At 44.6% G+C, this 14,129-nt stretch overlaps 1 protein-coding gene across 2 annotated transcripts in view; it reads right to left on the minus strand.

Annotated features, from left to right (window-relative positions):
• The window catches only part of mta2 (metastasis associated 1 family, member 2), a 24,574-nt gene extending 12,435 nt beyond the window's left edge, over positions 1–12,139 (minus strand). The window contains exons 1-3 of one of the 2 annotated variants that reach the window (XM_068713664.1): positions 11,707–12,139; positions 3,717–3,784; positions 791–884 (exon numbers count right to left, since the gene is read on the minus strand). In XM_068713664.1, coding sequence (XP_068569765.1) covers positions 791–884; positions 3,717–3,784; positions 11,707–11,734 — 190 coding nt within the window. In that variant the 5' untranslated portion in view covers positions 11,735–12,139. The remainder of the gene's footprint in view (positions 1–790; positions 885–3,716; positions 3,785–11,706) is intronic. The other variant, XM_068713665.1, reaches the window with a different exon arrangement.
• Positions 12,140–14,129: the final 1,990 nt, after the last annotated feature.

Below are 14,129 nucleotides of genomic sequence, written 5' to 3' on the forward strand. Positions count from 1 at the left end.
TTGACAGCTTATCTTTTGACGGCTACAATTTAGAGTCGACTAAAACTAGACTAATAAACTAATAACTAACGTTTATTAAGATGAGATCAAAGTGTCCAGAGTCGACGGACACTCAGCCGAGGTTGAACCAAAATCTATCAGTAGTTGTGATTACTTTAAAAACAGCCCTTCTCCTATGCGTATTGACTCACATAAAAAAATATTACGACTACAATTTAATACCTAACATGTTTGGAATGAACAAGCCGGAGCCTCAGACACCAGCGGTGGTCTTACATTAACACCAGAAGCAGGCCGTGGTGCAGTTTACAGCATAAAAGCTGAAGAGGTGCTTTGGGGCTTTTTTATGTGGAACACAATGGAGAAGAGGTTCATAAAAGGCAGCGAGCCACAACGTACCTGCTCCCACACCGGGGGAAACAAAGAGGAGCAGAGAGGAGCGGGGAGGAGCGGAGAGGAGCGGGGAGGAGCAGAGAGGAGCTGGGAGGAGCTGAGAGGAGCTGAGAGGAGCGGGGAGGAGCAGAGAGGAGCTGAGAGGAGCAGAGAGGAGCAGAGAGAAGCTGGGAGGAGCTGAGAGGAGCAGAGAGGAGCTGGGAGGAGCGGGGAGGAGCAGAGAGGAGCTGAGAGGAGCGGGGAGGAGCGGAGAGGAGCGGGGAGGAGCAGAGAGGAGCTGAGGGGAGCTGAGGGGAGCTGGGAGGAGCTGAGAGGAGCTGAGAGGAGCTGAGAGGAGCTGAGAGGAGCAGAGAGGAGCAGAGAGGAGCAGGGAGGAGCTCCGTGGTTTCGTACTCACTTGCGTTGCTGTCAGCCAGGGTGTTGAGGTTTCCTGAGATGTCCCGCCTCCTGAACAGACACACCACCTTCGCCTCCACGTTCCCATTGGCTGTCTGGAAGCGGAGAGTCAGCGGTTACAAGTCGGCTTCGTAACAGAGCGCTGGTGTAGCTACCTCCGTTACAGCAGCCATGTTGGTTTCATTCACTCGTCACGCTGCGGGTTAGTCAGAGGTACGAACTGGGGCTCCGCATCATTTACAGTTGATCATCCAGTTCTGCTTTTCATCAATTCTCGGCTTATTATTTGAGCGAGCCAAAAATAAATTGCAAACAGAAAGAACACTTTAATTTATCAGCAGCTGTGGGCGGCCACAGGTCTACATCATATCTATAGCAAGCACTCCAGAATCACAATCAACAGTTCTCATCTGCTCTGCAGATCTAGCCTGCTGTTTGTCTAAAAGATGACTCACGCTTCTGTTGCTTTGTCCATTACTTCTATCAGTTACGGTCATTTCCCAGATCTGGGAACACGGCGACACTGCCATGTCACTAGATCTATAATAATATAATATATATTATATATAATAATATATAATATTATTACCAATGATGGCCACAAGAAAAGAACACAAGACTTCATTGACTATCTATTGGTAGGGCTCTCAATGTGAAGCAGCCTCCCTCACCAGTACAGTGACGGCGTAGTTCACACACTGGTCTGAACAAAAGAAGCCATTTCTGTTTGTGCATGGAGGAGACGACCCATCCATCTGGATCGATACACCGATCCACGTTCCAATACCATCGAGTAAGAAGTCGATCCGTAATAATCTTTGAGATACCTTTACTCTTAAATTCTCACGGCACGTCTGTTTCCTTCCTAAGCATCCAAACGGTGCTAGCGGCCTGGAGCCAGGCTGATGATGGCCAGCAGCCAAGAAAGAGACAATGAGAATATTTACTCCACTCTCTGGAGAAAGAGCAGCAGCAGGGTCGTTTGACTCCCTGCTGGGCCAAAAGCATCTGGGGATTTTTAAGATATATTTTTACTGACCTTTAAGTCGGACCGGCTATTCTCATTTTAGTGACAAGTCGCTCACCAGGCGGGCCATTCTTTATCTAAAGAACGGTTTGTTTTTCATTTAGATTTCCCGGAGGGGCCTGTGATTGTATTTGAGTTGGTTTTTAAGAGATGATATAAATGTACCGGTTGTGTTAATCGGGCATATGATAGTGTCTCATATCATTTGCATACTTATGAAGGCAATACAATAATATCACGGCGGCTCCGTAGTCTGAACCAAGACGTTCATTTCCTCCAATTGGCAACGGCACTCTTTCACAATAAAAGCGCAGACGGTGGTTTATGCTTTGGACAGTAGCCAGGCTGCTAGCGGTAGCCATGTCGCTAGCTGTGTTAGCGATCCGGTTGTCTTTGTGACAGCAGCAACAACGATGAAGCCAGTCCAGCTGGTGAACACTAAACATTGAAGTAAACTCGATGCAGACGGCATGAATGTCCAGCTGGTGATTGTCAGACTAACTTCAGCCTGCTGTTTGAGTGTTCGCTCACACAGGTGAGTTTAGTGTAGATGAGTGTGTGGCCTCTCTGAAGGTTAACGTTATCAAACCACTTACACAATGCCCAAGACCAATTCCTCCACAGTTCTCTCCAGAGTCTAAATCACACTAAGATGTATACTGGTATCACGATAAAGACTATGATATGTCGGCCCCCTGGTGGTAGTACTTCAGGTACTTCATTCTCCCTGGATTGACTGTGATCAGAAGAGCAGAGAAAGCATCAGCAGCACACACAGCGTGCTTCCCTCCACAATCCAGCCTGGAGCTGCAGAGCTGGCCTCACTCCCTCTCTCTCTCTCTCTCTCACACACACACTCCCTCCCTCTCTCACACACACACTCCCTCTCTCTCTCTCTCTCTCACACACACTCCCTCCCTCTCTCTCACACACACACACACACACACACACACTCCCTCCCTCCCTCTATCCCTCTCTCCCTCTCTCTCACTCCCCATTCATTGTGCTCAGCAGCCATTAGCACTCAGGACGATGCAGTCCTCCTGCTGCTCAGCACAAGCCCTTCAATGTAAGAGTGTTACATAAATGAGCTTAATCCTTTGACTGGGAAACAAGCCTGTGTCATATGCTGCTGCTGCTGCTGTTATATAAGTGGCTCCTGTACCGGTGTCCTGTGATTACAGTAACCATGGTTTACCATGAGCAACGTCCAGGAAAGACCAGGGGACACAGTGTGTGTGTGTGTGTGTGTGTGTGTGTGTGTGTGTGTGTGTGTGTGTGTACAGTATGTTGACTGAAATGATACCAGTCGATCAGGAGGTTCTGTGTCTAATCTATGGAATAGGAGCTGTGAAACAGCCTGGTTGGAGTACGATAGGACAACACTGCCAGGTGTTTTATGGGTCTGGGTACTGAAGTCACAGCGAGCCGGGCTCGGGTCACCCTGCCTCCCTCTACCCGAGTGTGACGGCTACCTTGCTGAACCGCAGCCCTGTCTTGTTTAGAATTAGCCTTTGATAATGGCCCACTTAACTTAACTTATTAACATAAATTAATTATAGAACTCCACTAATTTATTGAGCCGTGCAAGTCACGCCATTTCCCACAACAAGGTCCTGCAGCAAACATTTCACAATAAAAGCCTCGTGTTAACAGATTAGGGAATTCTGTTCACAGAAACAAACGCTTTTAAATTTGGAATGGAAACAGGAAGCGTTGACTTAAAAACATTTTTACAGAGAGAAACATTGAAACTGTAGTGAAAGGTAAATAAAGAACAATATTGAAATTGAGAAAGTTATATTTTTTTTAATTACACCTTTGTTAGAGTAAAGTACGGAAACTACCGCTGGTACCCAATCCTAGTAGTACAGAAACACATGTGAGAGAAACAACCAACCTTGTTGAGCTCTTCTATTCTACGGATCAGGTAAGGGTTGCTGGAGGAGTTCTCAAAGTACACGTAATCTGAAAGAAACAGAGAAAAACATCATCAGAGTCACGTCGTGTTCACAGGGAAACATTCACAGAAACGCACAAATGCACATAATAAAAGAAATACTAAGTATAGTAAATATTCCTCGGTTTGTCCGCCGATAGTTCAGGTGTCCTCTGGACGGACGCCAACACAGCTCTGTGGCTGTACTGGCAGAACTGAGACCAGTTTGATAGGAACCCATTCAAGTGACACACGGCTCTAATTGGAGGCCTGTCGGTACAACACCGAGGAGCCGTTAGGTGAACCAGAGCCTGCCAGCTCAATGAGTGGACTGGTGTAACAGGAGCTTCAGGAAACGTGTCTATCCAGACTGACTTCATGTGAAATGAATTACACTAGAAGGGCTCTGTGAGACGGCAGACCAGATCCTAAAGTTCACGAGCTCCTCCTTCAAGTTTCATGACAGTCGGGCCTGTAGTTCTCCCCAGATGAACCAACAAACCAAACTGAAAGTATAATTTGTATTTTGTGGTATTTGTGAATTGGCTTACACTGTGGGCACCTGCAGTTATATGTAGGTAGGCAGGGATCGGACCAGCATGCACCTGGGTTTTTACCAGAGGAAGAGAGACTGAACTGACACTAACTGGGCAGAGCAGTGAATCATTGTTTTCCCATTTGTGTCTGTAGGTAAGGTGTATTGAACAAAACACATCAGTATTAATGTTTAGTCTATAGCATGAACCAGTGAACAACGAGCACATGAGCAGCTCTTCTAAATTTCATCATCTCTCTGCATCCTCTTCCTCTGTGACGGATTAATGGCGCCCGACTGGAGAATTAGCACCACCAGCTGTTTATCTGCAGCCGCCCGACTCGATGGAAACGCACACGGAAAAGGTGCAAGATCTGAGATTGGGAGCATTTCGAGCATCCACTGTGTTCTATGACAGCCTGCACACAGAACACCACCAATGTCCTGATACACAGAGCAGTGCACCAACACAGCAGCGGTACTATACATCCGTCACCTGGAGGGGAACGTCCCGGCTACCCGGCCCAGCGTCTCCTACTATTATAGTGGACCACCTCTGTGCTATTGTGAACAGTCTAATCACGAACACATCGGCTGTTGAGAAATTGTATACGATATGATAAAAATCCATATAAAGCACGGGAACCAAGACCCTGTTTGTGTTTAACGACAGATCAGATGGGTTGAAGACATCGCCGCAGACGCGTGCTGAGGACAGTCTGTCCCGGATGACCCCTGCCAGGAGCAGGGGGCCCTCGTGGTCCGCCAAGGCTTGCTGTAAAGCTCGCGGCCCGAGCCACTTTCACCCAGGGCCTTTTCAAGCCGACCTAGAGCCGCTCATTTGCACAGCCCTGGAGGAAATGAGCCTGGCGAGAGCCAGCGACCCACCAAGAGATCCTCCCACACCAAAAGATCCTCCCACTCCAAGAGATCCTCCCACCACACCGAGAGATCCTCCCACACCGAGAGATCCTCCCACACCAAGAGATCCTCCCACTCAGAGGGGCCGTCCCTGACCCACCCAGTTACATCCCCCCGGGCAGACTGCGCATATCTCACCCGTTGTGAGTCGTACGAATATTTTTGGTTCATTAGGAAAATATGGAATGAAAACATGAAACTCATGCCAATGGATTTTCAGATTGCCAGATCGTCTATATGGAGAAAAAAAAAGGAATAGTTTGTGTTGCACAGACAAATCCTTTTTGAATAAAAATAAGTCAGATTCAGATACAGCCCTATTGATTTCATTATTTTTTTTTCTTTAATAATAAATGAATATATATATTAAGAAATAACCTAATAATGTCCCTTCATCACGTTTAAGGGATGCTAACGAGCGGTAACTACTTCTGTTAAATGATCCGTGTGAATTGACCTTTCGGCCCAACAGTGAACGAAGAGGAAAGAAGCATTTACTGCAGCCGTGGCTTCAATGAGAAGAATTACACCTACAGGTCAGCAAAAGAGGAAAGTGTGAGGGTCACAGGCAGACGACTGGCTGCTGTTAAAAATAAGATTTGAATTGGTCACCGTTGTCCGCCTCTAATGTGATCAGGCCAACAGAAGCACCCGGCATTATTAGTTATGAATTGAATCAGTAAGGGGTCAGCTGTACTAGGAGTACATGCCATGGTGACACCTTCTGGTAACGACACTGTTGAGACACTGGGACGTACGAAGAGACATTAATGACGGACAGCATCACAAAACCATCGTCAAAGAACCTTCTCAGACCCCAAGATGAGTCCAAACAAAGTTATATTTTATATGAAGTGATATTACACAGATCCTTAACGGCAAAATCTCACATTTTGAGGAACAAGGAGACTGCAAATCGATGAACATTTTCCTTAATAACTGAAAACTGATGTTTATGTTCTTGTTTTTATGTTCTTGTTTTATTTGGCCAGTGTTCTTGTGTTATAAAGAATACTTTAATTACTGCTGTATCTGTAAAGAAGTTAATCTGCTTTTTCCAGCTTCACTGAAACCGAATATCAGCAACAGCCTTGAGAGGCGGGCCTGTACTCTGTGTCTCAGTTTAATGTTTGCTGGGTTCTATTAATTCACCAATATTCTGCACGTAGGAATGTGAGCTGGCCTCAGCCTCCTTTGAATCCAGAGCTCTTCACAACCCATTCTGCTAACCAGTAATCCCTCCCACACACAGCACTGACCCACCCTACACTTCAACTAGGCAGTCATTACCAATGAAATGAACGTGGCAGAGAAAGATCAAGTGCTATGTGCTTTAAACATAATGTACACAAAAAAAAACAAAAAAAAAACACAGAAAAGTCTTATAGTAACATTGCCGATACCGCCACATAATATCCAGCAGCTAGTTCGGGTTCAGGTGTGAAGCTGGTCATGTAGAGAAGCTCTTGGAGACTTCTCCAAGTTGCATCAAAAAAGGTCAAGAGGCCACTCTGCTAGCCAAGAGCAGCATGATGGTCACATGAGTGAGCAGTCTGCAGTGTGATCCACATTCACAGCAAATATCCTCACATCACAGCAACGAACTGATCAAACTCAGAATGAAGCAGGTCCGTCAGTAGAACGACCTCCCTGTGCTTGAATTTACTACGGAGATAAAGAGACACTGTGACCTGGGAGGACAGAGAACACCTGGAGGCCGGCAGGTGTAGCAACAAGGTAAATCCTATTATAGTGAAACGCTGCAGGTATCAACTCCAACACTATCAAACACTGAGTGAAGCCTGTTATGACACGGCTGAAGTAAACCTGCAGGGGCAGAGGAGATAATGTGGTGGACAGCCTGGGTCACAATTCAGTCAATCCACCGAGTGAGGAAAAGTGTCAACACTTTAAAGATCCCACCCGTTACCAACACCCCATGCATGTGTGGATATTAGATCTGGAACAGCAGAATCAGAGTGGAGTGCAATCAGAATGTAATCGGGGCCACACTACTCCTGGAGATGGTCTGGATTACATTCTGGTCACATGACATCCGCCTAACGAGCTGACTCACTCCACCTCTTCCTGCTGACTCGAGCTACAGATGAGCCCTTCCTCTGCAAAGCAAAAGTAAGCAGAGCCCATACACCAGTATCACTTCCCTTGACTTCACGTTTACCGAGCACTAGCTCCGCCTACCTAATTTGCATATAATTGACAATGCGGGCAGAATCGAGGTAACAACAAGGCCTGTGATCAGACGTCATCACCAATGCATCGCAGGAACATTCCAGAGATCCATCAGGCTAAGTAGCTGGACCTGTCGCAGAGCTACAGCCAATGAGAGAGCAAGACACGGGCTGAGGGTAAAACCTGGGGAGGGATCACCTGTACCGAACCATAGCCGTTACACCTAGGGTGTTGGTAGTTATACATAACTCGGTGACTGATCTACATTGGAGGAAAACAGCAAAGACATGTGGAAACAGGTTCATTAGTGAACTACGCCCCTGACAGAGACCAGACATACTCATCGTGGACTCCTCTTTGTGAAAGATCTTGTAGTGTGTGGTGTGTGGTGACCCCCCTCCCCCCATCTCAAGTTAGTCATGAAGTGTGAAAACCACAACAAATTCAAGACTCTCGATTACAGGATATCAAGTTGTGTAACGCGAACAGTACGGCAATCTGACCACTTTGTATGTCGGGTGATATCAACTTGGCTTTAAAGAGACCCGCCCACCTCAAGTGAACCGGCTAAACCCGTTCACTTCAACTCAGCAGGTGACACCAGAACCTGGCTAGGGTCTTGAGACTATGGGGGGGCATCTAGGGGGGTCCAGAGGCATCCTCCTCTGGAAGAAAATCTTCAAATTTGTTCCTCTTTTTCTAGCAGTGGTAGAGTGTAAAGTACATTTAGGCCACTCAAGTACTATACTTAAGTACAATTTAGAAGTACTTGCACTTTACTTGAGTATTTCTTATTTCTCTTTCACTGTATCTCAGAGGGAAATATTAACTTCACTATATCCATTTGAGAAAATGAGTTACTAGCTGAGCTACTTTGCAGATTCAGATTCGTATTACAAAATAATATCAGTTCTCATTTTAAAAGTGCTCATTGTACTTTGTAAATGACTGGATTGTTATTATTTTTGTAAATATGATCATATCTGATGATGGTGAATACGGGCTCAGAATACCAGCTGTTCACAGTTGCTGACAGCTTTAACTGAGAGACGGCAGCCTTTAAAATATGGATCAAGCCTACCATCCATTCATCCTACAACTACCAGACACAGTGCCTCCTTGTAGTGTTTGATGCAGCTCTGCACAGCAGTGTGGCTTCACGTCAAGCTCCATCTGGTCCTCCCACAAGCAGGGACAGAGAGCCTCGGGAGGATACCAGTGGGTTTCTGATGCATCATCACAGGCAGAGATGGAGAAGGAAGGATTCAGACAGGGGAGAGGATTTATTGCTCTACTTAGCACACTGATGAGGAGCCTGACCACAAAAGCATCGCCTCCTTGTTCGCAGAGAAGGAACACAACAGCGCAAAGTTACATAACACTGGCTGAAGCACCAAAAAGGGCTCTGCACTCTCATGTGGCTGACATGACCGATTCTGGCTCTAAAGATGGTGAACGTCGGGAGTTACTCTTTTATGTTCCAGCCCTTCAGCGCCACTTGCAGCCCAGTGGGGACAAATTAAAGAGTGATCCTGTTCTACCAGCACTGAGGCCAGCTTAGTGTATCAATGAGCAAGGGGGCAGATGGATCAATGATCCACGAAAAAAAAAAAGACACAATGGACTTCAGAGGGTTCACACCATCAGAAGAAAAGAAAACACACACACACACATCTCAGTCAGGTCAGGGATGAGCTGGTGGTTTTATGAGAGTATTGGTATGTCGAGAAAAAAAAAAAAAAAGGCAGCCGTGAGTGTTTGTTGTGGACGTATTGGGCTGGAGTGGCGCAGTATGCTGGGTGCTTGAGGGTGAATGAAGAGGAGGAAGCCCTTTGACTAATCTCTGAGGAAGATAATGATCTTACATGCAGGCTGAACACTGTGTGCTTCTAGAGGACTTGTAATATATGTGCTTGCTCATACAGAACTGCCTGCACCAGTCAGCTGCAACAACCGAAAACCCTCCTGATTCATAAATATGAACTCATTCAGTCAACATGAATGCCTTCATTACAATATACGTTTGTTTCTACATCATACAGCCAAACGATGTGACCGTGTTTCTCTGTGGGCCACTTAAAAATACATTTCTACGCCATTACATAATCACATGCTTGTTGCCAACTGCAATATGTTATGGGCTAGACTTAGTATTAAACTGTAATACATTTTACCACACTGCATTCCTGCTGTGGAAATTCCACGACACACTCGTGATCCAGCAGGCTGGCGGAAAAAAAAGTGAAGCTTTTGCCTGACAGCTCTACACAACGATGGATCCCATGCAAAGTTCCCTCAGAACACACGTTGACGTGCACACAACGCAGACACAACACAAGTCACTGGTGCTCTGAGCAGCAAGCCTTTGCACGGGTCCATCCATGCAGCTCTCGTGCACAACTATTATTTGAACGTGTGCACGGGACAGCAATCTTACATAAAGCAGGCCAAAATACACCTGAAACTACCCTTAGTTAGAAAAGGGAACTAAAAAGCGATGTAAAAACACAAACACGGAACACTTAAGACAGACTGAGAACTACGATGAAACTGTGTTTTTGTTTTACCATTGCAGGACATTGAAATAATCCAATAAAACCCCAGGTTAATAGTGTAAGTCGTCTCGTGCAGATTGAGATATATATATACATAGTATACATGAGGAATTAGAATTTTTAAAAAAAAACAAGTTTGGATAATGAACGTTACCTGATTTTTCATAAAAGCCCAATATCAGCCCATTCCACCAGTCTGTCACTACCAGAGAGATGCTCTTGCTATCTGCTGCTGTTACAGACTCATTGGCAGCATACTGACCAGTGGACAAACTGAAACAAATACCGAATTATGCAGTAGTGGTAAATCAGCATGACCTAAATAGACCGTACCAACCTTAAACAGCAACGAGACTGTCACACTGTCAATTCAACCGCCACAAAATCAGACTTAAAAAAATGGTACACAGAGTCCTAACATGGCTATTAATGATAATAGACAATAAGCGGTAGTACCAAGCACTGGAAAGACAAGGCGACACGTCTAACTAAGTTATACTGCAGAGTACAGGAACACATGTCGGAGGATCGACGAAACTGAGGCGGAAAACAGTGGAGGCAATACCGCTAGAAGCTAGCCGCCTCTACCGGCGTTTTGTTTCTCTCCACGAATTGTGACGTTTGGAAACCCGGTATTAGTAAAGTAGGGTGGAAATCATAATAATGCAACCCACAACAATTTGCTGTATCATATATAAACACTCGACGTGTCACGGGATGCTGTGAAAATCCATGTTAATTACGTTTTAAAGCCTAATTTCATTTTCACGAGATGCTAAGGTTTCCATCCAGCGGCAAAGTAGCGGTACATAATGGGAGAGAAGTCTCACCGGCACAGACATTGTTACACTGGTAGTTAGTGTTAGCTAGTTAACTTAGTTACGTGTTTCTCTTGCAGGTGTTTCGTTGTAACTACTGATTAATGGTAGAAGACGAAATAGTTCCTCTTAATAAACGTATCAAGCACACCGGCGAACACAACCTCGCACAGTATGTAGCGCTAAGCTAACTACATGTAGCATTCAAAGTTAGCCAGCACGGCTAGCGCTACCCGTTGCATATGAAGCGATATGGCGGTATAATGAAATTAACCCACAGACAAAGCTAGCCGAGCAGCAGTAGCTAGCTACCCCAGACGTCGGTAGAGTTGGCTGGATGTTGACCTCTCAACAGCTAGCGTTAACTTAGCAGTATATGCTAACTAGCATCGTGTTCACTTCCAGGACGTCACCATATGTAACGCTACAGACTCACGGACCAAAATGTGACAAAATTACGATTGCTTCGCTTACTTAGAACTACAAATACAATTCGGCGAACTCTGGTATCATACAGGGTGCATTTATTTCGAATTAATTAATACCAACTTCCACAACCGGTTCATGCTGCTTGGTAACGTATGTTGGTGGACACCAGTCGGGATATCACGCCAGTCTGTTTAAAAAGTTGATATTTTGTGCCGAATGTTGGAGCGTATAGTGCTAAATAGAACTGGGTATAAAATAAGTCACAGTTTTGGAGTTATTTACATTTCCTCATTAGCTAAGCCACATTACGTTGTTGGAGGTTTTTTAATAGATTTGACGTTCTTCCATGCAAGAGTGGACGCACGTACAGACACTAGACGGGAGCTAGCATTAGCTAGCGGCTAACCGCACAGACAGCTAGCGGCTAGCTAGCCACCTTGCTGTCGAAACGAACAATCACGTTGTGGGGGGGTGTCTTAACAATGTAAAACATTCCTTACCTCCCACTCGGTACATGTTGGCCGCCATTCTCTCGTAACCTTTATCAAAAGCAGTCCCAGGGTATTCCCCGCTTGGGTAGAAAAAGGTCGATGGGGATCTATTTTATTCCTTCATTTATCGTAGACACCCCCGCCGTGAAACAAAGCCGGCTCCGGACACAACAAGCCGAGATGTGGCGGGTAAAAAGTTGAAAGTTTCCGTTAGTAATGTTCCGGAGGTTATCCCCAAAATATTGAAGTCTTTGTTTTCGGTCCCTCCGACGACCTTCCTCTCCTCTTCCTCACTCACTCACTCATTCACACACAGCTAGCCTGTCTCTTACTCCACTCTTCCTCCCATCCTCCGCTCCCAGCTTCATCCTCCTCTTCTTCACCTCCGCTCAGTTCAACACACACACACACTCGCACACAGCAAACACACACTCACTGGCCCCCTTCGCTCGTGCGCAAATCGTCATCTTCGGATAATGTCGACAATCTCCGGAATGTCACAATTAACTTTTTCACTGGCTCTGGTTTGATAAACAAGCTGTTTATAATATGAAATATAAACTCACACTCGTGACACACTGTGTAAAACAGCTCACGTGCTTTTCGGAGACCAAAACATGATTTAAATACTGGATACATTTTTTTTTACAGAGTCTCTACATGTTACACACATAGACAGAAAGTAAAGAAAAGTAAAGTTGTTGCTAGATCTAGTCAAAGCAGGAAGTTGGGAACGCACACACGCGTGCGCGAACACACACACACACACACACACACACACGGTAGAAGCAAAACAAATATGCCCCTCAAAGAATCAAATCCTGAAATCACCAAGAATTGTGTTGGAATCTGTATTATAATTACAATTATGTATTAGGCTTTAATTAATACAGTTATATCACCAATTCTCCCAGCACAGACCTTTCATGGTCACTGGATGTTTTATCTATAGGAGCTGAGAGTCCTTCAACTAAGTCGTGATATTTACTTCTCAGCTTGTTTATGTTGAGTCAGTTTTAGGTATGGAAGCCTTTTACTGCGGGGGATAACAACGCTCATGGAAAGTCAAATTGTGACTTTTTAAATTGAAATGATGCAAAAATACGTCAATATGAGGAGAGAATAAGAAGGAATCGTGATTTTTTTGATAAGTCAAGTTGTGGCAGTAATTACAGTAAGTTAACGTCATTTTAGTCCGTAAAACAAAAGGGTCATAGTCCAAACACCATGACTTTAATCTGATTATTTCATTATATTGACTCAGTGTTATTATGAAACACTGAGTCACATTGTGACTCAGTGTTTCAAGATGCAGTCAAGTCAATTTGACAATTATTATTAAGTGTGTGTTTTTAATAATGTAGGGTATTAGTTTGGTGGGTTAGTATTTGTCTGATGTCTTTTTGATGTCTCCCAGGTTGTGTGTTGTAAATAGGTGCAATAAGCCTCAGCCTGCTTATCTTGGTCTGTAGACAATCAATGCTGTATTGATTTCTATTGTACTGGTAAGTCGGGTTGAATATTACCTTTTTTGTTTTTCTTCTTGTCTGTTTGGTTGTTACTTTCAGAAAAGAACAACTTTCAATTTCAATAAGTTTGAGTTGTTGTCTCATCATTTTGACTTGTAAAACCACAAAGTCACATTATTAGTGCTTAGTATCACACAATTGTGATGAATTTCGATAACTGTCTTATAAATTTGACTTAAAGCCACAATTTTAATTTAGTATGGGATCATACGTTCCACGAACAAGTGTTGTTAAATACAACCCATCAGAAATATATCAGGAGCAGACAAGAACCAAACAGAGTTCACATTGATTCCAGATATTACAAAAAGGGAACCCAAGATTCTTCCCTTTAACGTTGACCAATGTGAATTATGAGCTCGCAGTTTCTCCATGTGAATAGCCCCAAAATCAAGTCCATGCAGTCAGACTCTAGCGCGCGGTGGAGACGGTGACTTCCAGTCTCTGAGAGTCAACAGAGCTGTTTGAACGCGTGAACGGAGAACTGAAGAGACCTCAAGGGTCCAGAGAGGACCAGGTCTCTGTGAGCTGAGGGAGTCCCATGGTGAAGAAAAAAGAAATAGACCAGTACGGATAAATGAGTGGACAGTTAAGAATAGTGACCTGTGTCTGCTGTTTATTGAACTAATATGAATGCAGGACAACGCAGTCCTCCATATTTGGTCAGGAAACACAGCATTCATAAGTCATTCACAAATTACAAATAAAACAGAGTGAGGTAGAATGAACTTTAAGCTGAACTGACTAAAGACTCAAACTTGTTGTCCAAATAGAAGTCCTGTATGCAAAATGTGCTGTCCAGCACCGCTGGAGCAAAACGGTGTAAATATACAACAAAACTGTGATTGTTGATTTAATAGCAGATGTAGCGTTGCAACACGTTTGTAAAAAGTAAGGACAGTA

This window comes from Cebidichthys violaceus, unplaced genomic scaffold (assembly GCF_023349555.1).
Source record: "Cebidichthys violaceus isolate CVI_PGR_0920_01 unplaced genomic scaffold, fCebVio1.0.p SCAF_19, whole genome shotgun sequence".
In the NCBI taxonomy this organism is placed as follows: domain Eukaryota; kingdom Metazoa; phylum Chordata; class Actinopteri; order Perciformes; family Stichaeidae; genus Cebidichthys; species Cebidichthys violaceus.